Below are 11419 nucleotides of genomic sequence, written 5' to 3'. Positions count from 1 at the left end.
CGGGTCGGTGTGGACTTGTTGGGCCGAAGGGCCTGTTTCCACACTGTAAGTAATCTAATAATCTGCAAATCATCTGAGTGCTCTAGATTCTAACCTACAACTCAGTCCAGCTATCCACCATTGAGACAAAAATCAGCCAAATCCAACTATTAGGTTCCTGCTGATAAATCACTCCAGCCTATCAATTAGTCAACATATAGATGATATATATAATCTACTTGTTTGAGCATCTGAACCGCTCAGTTGGATTCCACGATGAAATTCACTTCTGCGTGTTCACGATATTCCATACAGTCGATCAATAATTAGATTCCAGTCTGTAACTGACTCTTGAGCATCAAACATTCAATATGTTACATAGAATTGACAGCACAGAAACCAGTCATTTGGCTCAAATGGCCTATATCAGCTTTGATGTTTCCCATCCCCTTAACAATTATATGTCAACAATTACACATTATCAAATTTCTGTTTCTTTGCACCTCAGGTATTTATCTCATTCTTAGATACATCTATTCACCTTAACTTCATGTGATTTTGAGTTCCACATTCTAACCACTCTCTGGTTAAAAAGGAATCTCAATTCATGATTGGATTTATCAGTGTCTGTCTTGTATTTATGGTCCCCTCACTTTAGTTTGAACATTACCCCCACCTCTAACTTATCAAACCATTTCACAATTTTAAAGACATCTGTTATATCTCTCCTCAGCTTTCTCTTTCCTGGAGTCTTTGCTGGGAGGTATAATCTTCGAGGAGAAAGTGAGGACTGCAGATGCTGGAGATCAGAGCTGAAAATGTGTTGCTGGAAAAGCGCAGCAGGTCAGGCAGCATCCAGGGAGCTAGAGAATCGACGCTTCGGGCATGAGCTAATCTGTCAGTTCTTCAAATTCTGCATAATTTTGTACAGTTTATTCTTTCATGGGATTTAGGTGTCAGGAGCAAGGCCAGCAATGATTACATATCCATACCTGCCGTTGAATTGAATGGCTTGCCATGTTATTTTAGAGAGTAGTTCAGAGTCAACCACATTGCAGGCCAAGCAAGGTAAGGATGGCGGATTCCTTTCCCGAAAGGGCATCACTGAGCCAGATTGGTTTCTATAACAATTGATGATAATTTCACGTTCAATTTTACTCAATGTTAATTCCAAAGTTATTAATTCAATATTCCACCAACTGCCACGGTAGGATTAAGATCATAAGGCCATTAGAAATAGGAAGTAGGCTATTTAGCCCCTCAAGCCTGCTCCATCATTTTAAAGGTTCATGGCGGCCCGAAACGTCGATTCTCCTGTTCCCTAGATGCTGCCTGACCTGCTGCGCTTTTCCAGCAACACATTTCCATCTCATTTAGCCCCTCAAGCCTGCTCCATCATTTTAAAGGTTCATGGCGAATAGAGTGATAGAATCATAGAGATATACGTCACGGAAACAGACCCTTCGGTCCAACTCGTCCATGCCGACCAGATATCGCAACCCAATCTAGTCGCAGCACCCAGCCCATATCCCTCCAAACCCTTCCTATTCATATACCCATCCAAATGCTTCTTAAATGTTGCAATTGTACCAGCCTTCACCACTTCCTCTGGCAGCTCATTCCATACACGTACCACCCTCTGTGTGAAAACGTTGCCCCTTAGGTCTCTTTTATAACTTTCCCCTCTCACCCTAAATCTATGCCCTCTAGTTCTGGACTCCCCGACGCCGAGTTCTAACTTTGTTCACCAGACTCCCATGGGGAACCTTGTCGAACGCCTTACTGAAGTCCATATAGATCACATCTACCACTCTGCCCTCATCAATCCTCTTTGTTACTTCTTCAAAAAACTCAATCAAGTTTGTGAGACATGATTTCCCACGCACAAAGCCATGTTGACTATCCCCTCCAACATCTTGCCCACCACTGAGGTCAGGCTCACCGGTCTATAGTTCCATGACTTGTCTTTACCGCCATTCTTAAACAGTGGCACCTTGTTTGCCAAGCTCCAGTCTTCTGGCACCTCACCTGTGACTATCGATGATACAAATATCTTAGCATGAGGCCCAGCAATCACTTCTCTAGCTTCCCACAGAGTTCTCGGGTACACCTGATCAGGTCCTGGGGATTTATCCACCTTTACCCGTTTCAAGACATCCAGCACTTCCTCCTCTTTAATCTGTCCAACATTCCTCATGTCCACTTTCCTGCCCTTTCCTTGTGACCCTTACTGATCAAGAATCTATCTATGTCACTCGTAAATACACAAAAGTACTCTTTACCCACAGCTCTGTGACAAGGAATTCCAACAACTCACAATTATCTGAGAGAAGAAAATCCTCCCCACTTCAGTTTAAAATTGGCACCCTTTTATTCTGAGATCATATGCTCTGGTACTAGCCTCTCCCATGAGGGGAAACATCCTCTCAGCATTTACCCTGTCAAGACCCTTAAGAAACCTATATCTTTTGATGTAGTCACCTCTCATTTTTCTAAACTCCAGTGAGTAAAGTCCCAACCGATTTAATGTTTGGCCTGGGCCTCTAGATTACAATCCCCGATGACAAGACCTCTACACCACCATTCCATCATCTTTGTATTCAACTTGCATGCACATACCAAGAGTGTGCACATACACACTGAATATAAATAATTCATTTGTCTTGAGCACAGATCCCTGTCGGAACTCACTGTTACACATTTGAATCAGCCTCATTATTCTCTCAGATACAACTCTGCTGATCATTCCCTAAATGGACCCTGCTCCCTTTATTCTGGGGAGCACCCAATGTCAAATTTATACTACAGAGTAACGTGGATTGAACAAGACGTCCCCACTCTGAATTGAATACCACGTCCTTCAAATGCAATTTTGCAAGCTTTCAAGAAGCCAAGTACTAACGCTAATGTGATGGCAGCAATTATAAATCATTAATCAGATGTACTTTATAGATAGTCTGTGAACATACAGAATAGGAGCTACAATAAATCTCACTTAGTTCATCTTCTCTTAGTTCCCACCTCACGAATGACAAAAATAATCAGCTATGCCCCTCTGGCTAAATAAAGTTGTTTGCACCCAATATTTTCCCCCATAACCAACCTGCTGAGTTCCTCCAGCAATTTCTGGTTTTGCTTCAGATCTTCAGCATCCATATGCATTGTTTTATTGTTATGTTCAGAGAGGTTATTACATACCTCAGCAGCAAACAAGGCTTGAGCCCAGGTCTCCTGGCTCAAAGATAGAACACTACCATTGTGCCACAAGAACGTTTTGCAGCCCATCTTGACCAATGCATACACCATTACCCCTATTCTCAATCCATCTGGGCATCCCTCACATCAGAACACTCACCAACATTTAGATTGTTGATCTCTTATCCCATTGGAACTTGATGATCTGATTCTTAGTCCTTAACCTGTCAACAAATCAATTGGAAGACTTCTGATCAAGCCTGCAACCACAACCAACCTTTCAATCTGGTTCGTCGACAGTGGTGAATAATTTCTGGAGACTCTGTGGTGAAATGACTCATCCTATTTCCTTGATCATCATGAATAACACAGTCAATAGCTGCTCATTGGCAGACCAAACACCCCTTTTTTTCCCAAAAGCTTCAACAAACTGTCTTAGTTTTGGTTTTCATTTTTGAAAAAAAAAACTGCAACATTTGTTTATCCAAACCTTTCCATGGAAAAACTGTACAAAATGACTCTATAGAATATAGAATTAGTAGGTGGCACAGTGGCACAATGGTTAGCACTGCTACCTCACAGCGCCAGAGACCCGGGTTCAATTCCTGCCTCAGGCGACTCTCTGTGTGGAGTTTGCACGTTCTCCCCGTGTCTGCGTGGGTTTCCTCCGGGTGCTCCGGTTTCCTCCCACAGTCCAAAGATGTGCAGGTAAGGTGAATTGGCCATGCTAAATTGCCCGTAGTGTTAGGTAAGGGGTAAATGTAGGGGTATGGGTGGGTTGTGCTTCGGCGGGTCGGTGTGGACTTGTTGGGCCGAAGGGCCTGTTTCCACACTGTAATGTAATCTAATCTAATCTAAAAAAAATCCTGAAAATCAGCTCTCACAACAGGTAGCATTTTGGTGAAAGGATTCATGCCCATAACCACAACGACTGCTGGCTCCTTGTATATTTCATTTTCATTAATTAAACAACTCCCATTACAAGGAAGAACCTTATCCATTATGCATTTTGTCAAAAACATTTCCATCTGAATTTCGACCTACTGGATTGCAGATTCAAAACACAATCCAGGAGAATGTCACTTACATAGCATATATAACACAGAAATAGGCCATTCATTCCAACTAGTCCGTGGTGGTCAATTATATTCTTCCTCATTAAATAGCATAACTCCCTACTGCCTTCTCCCTCGTCTGCAGAGATAGGTCTCTTCAATTGCATCTACATTATTTATTTCCACCAGTCCCTTTGGGAGCAAGTTTCACATTCTTACCCTCTCTAAGTAAAGAAACTTCTTCTAAATTTCATGTTGGATTCCTTGGTGATGTCCTTTCATCAACGGCCTCTAGTTTCGTTCTTTCCGAAAGCTTAAACATTCTCTACTTACTCTATCAAATCACCTCCTAATTCAGGTCAATCTTCAGCCTTCTTTTTGTCAAGAGAAAAGACAGACCTAGCCTGATAATGTTTTCCTAATAGATATACTGCAAACTTCCACTATTATACTTGTAGCTCTTTTTGTTTACATGCTTTCCAATTCCACCACACCATTTCTTTCATAACGCTGCCACCATACTATACGCAGTACCCTAGGTGTGGTCTAAAGCCAAGCTTCAATTTGAGTTTCGGATAACTTCCTTACTTTTCCATCCTCTCTGCAAGATATAAATCCATGATTTGCTTCTTTATAACCTTGTTAGCCCAAATCCGCTTTTTTTAAACACTTGTGCTTTTTTAGGCCCTTTGCTGCTCTACAGTATTTATGCAGGGTCCATTCCTCTGAAAAAACTTAAGGAATGTGTTCATGTCCTGCACTTTTTGTGAATTACCCAGGAACCTTACATTGTTTCGTCTATGGCATTGCTTGGCCAATCAGAATCAACTAATTAAACAGTCAGCACCCACTCCCCTGTAATATAAATTGCAGTGACCTTTTGAATTTGGCATTCTTTAGCAAAAGGAAAAGCTTTGGCTATCTGTCCCTTTATTCAGCACTGATTTGGTTGTTAGTTTCTAAATATTAAGCCGTCTCCTTATTTTTCTTGTCAAGCTACCTCATACATGTTCATGCTGAAATTCATTTGCCAATTAAATGACCATTCTTTAAGTTTGTTAATACTTTCTCATAACCTAACATTTGGCTCAGAACTTAGTCATAGTGTCATAGAGATGTACAGCACAGAAACAGACCCTTAGGTCCAACTCTTCCATGCCGACCAGATATCCCAACCCAATCTAGTCCCACCTGTCAGCACCTGGCCCATATCCCTCCAAACCCTTCCTATTCATATACCCATGCCTTTTAAATGTTGTAATTGTACCAGCCTCTACCACTTCCTCTGGCAGCTCATTCCACCCTCTGCATGAAAAGGTTTCCCCTTAGATCACTTTTACACCTTTCCCCTCTCTTGTTGCACAGGACAGTTAAGCATCAAATTATATCCTTACTCTATAAGCATCATATAAATATTTCTACCAGGTGAATAGTCATGATCTGAATGAGGTGTCTGAAAGACGATATGGAAGCAGCTTCAAAGTAACTTCACCCATTGCCTCTGTACTCATGAAGTAACTTGGCTCCTGTTCTGGCAGTGTCTCAATTCTAAAAGTCTCATCCTAGTCTTCAAATTCCTCTATGGTTTGACCTCCTCCCCATCCTTGCAACATCTCTCGACCTGCAATCCTCTGAGACCTTGGAGCTCTTGCAGTTTGTGCCTATGTGCATTTACTTTGCCCCACCATAGGCCATGCCTTCTGTTGCCTGGGCCCTATGATCTGGAATTGCTTCCCTAAAACCTCCCCGCTATCTCTCTCTCCTGCTTTGAGACACCATTTCAAATCTATCTCTTTGATCATTTTTATTTTGGTCATTTGTCCTAATACCTCACATAGTTCAGTGTCAATTGTTTATCTCAGTAAAAGCCTAGGCAGCACCCTGGGATGTGAAGTGATAAATGTGCCTTATAAGTGTGTCAATTTTTTTGCTGCTATGTGTTTCCAGCTATACGTCTTGTCTTTTAACGTCTGAAAACTCTTTACTCACCTGCTCCCTTTTCTTGTCAAAGGCAGATCTTTCTGTAAATAAGAGAAAAAGGCAAATAGGTTAAAAGTCTTCATGGGTCTCTCATATTGGAGCAATAACTTCTGATCTCTGCAATCCCAGCTGTTCAGAACACATTAGTGATCAGCAATCACATTTAACTCTTCTTTTCCCTTGGGTGGGGGAGTCCAGAACTAGAGGGGAAAAACTTAAAAGGGATCTATGGGGTAACTTTTTCACGCAAATGGTGATACGTGTATGGAATGAGCTGCCAGGGGAAGTGGTGGAGGTTGGTACAATTACAACATTTATCAGACATCTGGATGGGCATATGAATAGGAAGGGTTTAGGGGGATATGTGCCAAATGCTAGCAATTGGGACTAGATTAGGTTAGGATATCTGGTCAGCATGGATGGGTTGGACAGAAGGGTCTGTTTCCATGCTGTACATCTCTATGACTCTGTGATGATGCATAGATGTGTTCCCCAACGATATCAACCATGGGTCTGACCACTATCACTAACAGTATCAGATAAAATGCTAAGTGGCTGCCTTAAGAAAAGAGGTCATGTCATACAGTCATGTAATTATGTATTTTGTCTTTTTACATCTTCAACAGTAAATGTTTATCTGGTGTCCACTTCTTGAAAATGATAATTGTAACATATTAACATATAATGCATCGGTGTTACAAGTACAGTTTTGTGGAATGGAGTTATACTGCCTAGTCTTTGTGTGTATAGGGGAGATTGATGTAAGTGGAATTATGCATGGAGATTTCTCTACCTTGATGTTTACCTTCTGCACTATCACTGGGTCAGAATCCTGGAGCTCCCTCCCTGACAGCACTATTGATGTATGTACACACCCCCATGGCCTGGAGAAAATTAAGGAAGTGCAATAAATGCTGAACTTGCCAGCAATGCTCACATCTCATGAACAAACAAAAAGAAACAAAATTAACATGAGCAAAGAGCCAAAAACACAAAGGATAATCAGCTCCGTGCCAACATTAGCTGATTTGTTTTTACTCATTGGTGGATATGTGCATCACTGGTTGGGCCAGCATTTATTTCCCATGCTTAAATACCCTGGAGATGGTGGCAGTGAGATGCCACCACGAACTGCTGTAGTTATTGGATGTCAGTACACCTACAGTGCTATTAGAAAGGGAGTTCCATAGTTTTGATTCAATGACACTGAGGAACAGCGACATATTTCCAGGGTGCTATTTTTTAGCTTGGAGGGAAACTTGAAGGTGGTGGTGCTTCAATTGATGTGCTGCCCTTGTCCTTCTGTATGGGAGAGTTCATGAGATTAGAAAGTGCAGTTAGCATAGCTTTGGCAAAATTGCTGCAATGCAACTTGCAAATAGTACACGCTGTTGCGACTATGCATGGATGGTGAAGGGAGTGAATGTTAAAGGTAGTGAACAGGGTACTGGTAGGTGAGCTGCATTGTCCTGCATGTTTATACTGCATGAGTATTGTTGGAGCTGAACATACCCCGGTAAGTGGAGAATATTCCATCACACCGGGGACTTCTGCCTTGTCGATGGTGGCTAGGTTTTGGGGAGTCAGGAGGTGAGTTACTGTGCAGAGAAGCCTCCCAGCCTTGAACTTGGTTAAAAGTTCCAATATCTTGGCTGGACAGGGGTTTTACAGGTCCAAGGTGGTCCTTAAGGTGAAGCAAAAGCAGAAATTGCTGGAGAGCTCAGCAGGTCTGGCAGCATCTGTGAAGATAAAACAGTTAATGCTTGGAGGCCAGACCCCTCAGCTGAAGATGGGTCACTGGACTTGAAATGTTAACACTGTTCTCTCTCTACAGATGCTGCCAGAACTACTGAGTTTCTCCAGAAATGTCAGTTTTTGTTTCAGGTTTCCAGCATCCACCGTTCTTTATTTTAGATTAGTGGTCTTTAATGTTGTCTCAATGTTTGACATACATCAATATGGCCTGTTTAATTCTGAAGCTGCTGTACAAACTCTGTTTGCAAAGCTGCCTCATTGGATATAACCAAGTGATCAACGATTTTACAAACACACCCGTGGCCATTTCCTGTGTCTCAGATTTATGAAGAATATCATTTTCCTGCAGAAAGGAAGGCTCACATTTTAATGCTTTTCATCACATCTCTTACAGCCGATGAGGTAGAATCATGGAATCCCTACGGAAGCAGGCCATTCGGCCCATTGAGTCCACGCCAACCTTCTGTAGAGCATCCCACACGAACTCAGCCCCCTACCCAATCCGTATCACCCTACATTTCCCTAACCTGAACATCACAGGCAATTTCCCATGACCAATCCACCTAACCTGCACATCATTGGACTGTGGGAGGAAATCAGAGCACCCAGAAGAAACTCACGCAGACACAGGGGGAATGTGCAAACTCCACATAGACAATCGCCCGAAGGTAGAATCGAACCTGGGTCCCTGGCGCTGTGAGGCAGCAGTGCTAACAGTGCTACCGTGCTGCCCTTTCAGTACTTTCTAAAATGTTGTCTGTGTCACGACAATTTAGCGGCTCTGTGGTTGAGTGGGGGTATTCATTTAATGATTGTACCACTGAACAACCAAGAATTTTTCCATGTCCTTGTGGAAATGTGCCTAGGATTTTATGGTATGTTCACTCTGGCTATTATGACGAGGTGACAGCTCTTTCATGATGAAGTAAGTGCTGAGAATGGATAGTGCCAACAAGAATATTCCAGTCCTTGTTTTCCAATCAATGTATCCATCTTTGTTACATTCCATCCCATGCTTTGTGACAGATGCAGTCAGTTGGGTGGCCAACACAGGAAATGTTCAGGAAAGATGTGAACAAGGAGAGCATGCTAGGGAAGGTGTAATGAACAGCATGCAAAATGCATCGGAGCTATTTTCAAACAGAAGTGCAGCTTACGTCATGTCCCCAATATAGAAGACTAGAATTCTGGCATATTTTAATCTGCAGTCGTGAAATTAATTTCACTCTTCCACCTCTTGGTATATCGTCTGCAGCCCTGAGGGAGTGCCTCACGGTTGGAGGTGACTTCTTGCAGACACAATGTTAATCTCAAGCCAGGTCTGTCTTCGTAGATGTAAAAGGTACTATTCAGATAAAACCATGGATGTGTCCCCCATTATCCTGCATTGATATTTATCCCTTAACCAAAATTATTAAAACACTCTGATCATTATTATATTGCTATCTGTGGGATCTTGCTGTGTACAAATTGCCTGCCATATTCCCCACATTGTGCCATGACTGCACATATAAAATAATTAATTGGCTGTAGGGTTCTTTGGGACTGGTGAGGTTCTGAAAGCCACTAAATAAATGCACAAAAGCAGCCATTACTCAAAAGGGCAGAGTTGTCATAGGAAGGTGTTTCACTAAAGGTTCACCTCAGAAAGGGGCTGCAGTGATGGTGAATATAAAATGAAGATGTAACTGAAACAACAGCAGTACGCTGACAAACCAACAGAAGGTCAGTTGGAAATGGAGAAGTTACCATCTCAGCTGTCATTCGCCACTGCCTTAACATGTTATGGATGCATGAGGTCATCTAGGTCCTTACAATTTGTGATTTATCAATAGCACAGTGGAGAATATGGAGCTAAGGCAGTTAAATGGGTGTGGAGGCAGATATCAACCATGAGAAAACAGTAACTGCCAGAACAGGCCAAGGGGGCTGAATGACTTAAATCCTGCTTCCATGTTCACGTGCTCACTGTGTCTGCAAGTGAAACAGCTTGTCACTTTTCTTTTTGAGATTCTTCTCCTTGGAAACTTGGTAGAGGTATTCAAAATCACGAGGGCTCTGGACAAAAACAGGGAGAAACTGTTCCCAACAGTGGAAGGGAGTGGTAAAGTATTTGGCACACATTTAAGGTCATTGGCAAAAGAAGTAATGGCAACCAGAGAGGAAAAACACCTTCACGCAGTTAAGATCTGGAAATGTGCGCCCTGAGATTATGGTGGATGTACACTTAAGGGGCAATGGGATTATTATCTGGAAAGGAAGAACACACAGAATTACGGAGAGAAGGTAGGGAATTGTATATTTGGAGCGCCAGTACTGACACAATGGGCCAAATGGCCCCTTTCTGTGCTGTAGACACCCTATGATTCTGTCATTTGCTACTTTAATTCCACATCCACCAGTCTTACCTCTCTGCCATTGACACAGACAGTACTGAGGGACATGATTGGGCCATTTGTAAGAACTATTCATTTATGGATTCTGGGTAATCCAAGATGGAGGATGGGAAAAATTTGAGTTGTAACAGCTGCTCCTTTTTTGAGGTATTTTAGGTGTTAGAGGTGATTTCCTCAAATTCCAGGAGCTGCAATTATTGTGTTATATACTATTGCAATTGCTTTGAAGCTTTGGAGAAAAGAAAAGTCAAAACAACAACAACTTTAAAAGGGAGAAAGACAGACAAAGACACAAGGTCTGTAAGGGAGAGAGAGAAAGAAACCTACACTGCTAACTGACACGGCAGTGAACATGCGCAGTTACTGCCTTTGCTGTTTGAATTCATGTATCGCTGGAAATTGGAGTGCAACTAGGAAAACTTGACAAACAGCGAAATGCACAACTGATCTTGGGAGAGGTCACAGCACAGAAACGGATAAATGAATAGTTTTAAGCATAGCCTTGCTGTAAATCTACAATAGTGAGTAGAATGGGTTCTTTCTTGATTATATGTTTTTATTGGGATCTGTCTCTTGATTACATTTAAAAAATGTAAGCCATAAGTATTAAGTTAGCCTGGAGCAGTGTTTTGTAGGGAAATAAGATGGTGCTATTTTCTGGGTCTGTAGATTGGGAGGAGCAAAGTGGCCTTTAGTAGAGGGATATGCTTTTCTTGTCCAATGTGAGAGTTTCCAGGCTACTGAGGATTATATCTGCAGTGAATGTCGGTTGCAAATCCTGTCAGATTGAATGGATTGGTTGGAGCGACAGTTAGAGGCAATGAGGAATTTACAAGAGCTGGGGGGTGTGATCTGAAAATGTGTTGCTGGAACAGCGCAGCAGGTCAGGCAGCATCCAGGGAACAGGAGACTTAACGTTTCGGGCATAAGCCCTTCTTCAGGAATGAGGAAAGTGTGTTCAGCAGGCTAAGATAAAAGGTAGGGAGGAGGGACTTGGGGGAGGGGTGTTGGAAATGTGATAGGTGGAAAGAGGTCGAGGTGAGGGTGATAGGTCAGACT

General features: G+C 42.3%; 1 protein-coding gene across 1 annotated transcript in view; it reads right to left on the bottom strand.

The window, feature by feature from the left end:
* Positions 1-11419, bottom strand: part of LOC122552247 (microtubule-associated serine/threonine-protein kinase 1-like) — a 158032-nt gene that overhangs the window by 119682 nt on the left and 26931 nt on the right. The window contains exon 2 of the mRNA XM_043694928.1: positions 6219-6250. Coding sequence (XP_043550863.1) covers positions 6219-6250 — 32 coding nt within the window. The remainder of the gene's footprint in view (positions 1-6218; positions 6251-11419) is intronic.

Source organism: Chiloscyllium plagiosum, chromosome 8 (assembly GCF_004010195.1).
Source record: "Chiloscyllium plagiosum isolate BGI_BamShark_2017 chromosome 8, ASM401019v2, whole genome shotgun sequence".
In the NCBI taxonomy this organism is placed as follows: Eukaryota; Metazoa; Chordata; class Chondrichthyes; order Orectolobiformes; family Hemiscylliidae; genus Chiloscyllium; species Chiloscyllium plagiosum.
Note: the sequence above shows the minus strand (reverse complement) of the source record. Positions and strands in the feature narration are given on the sequence as shown.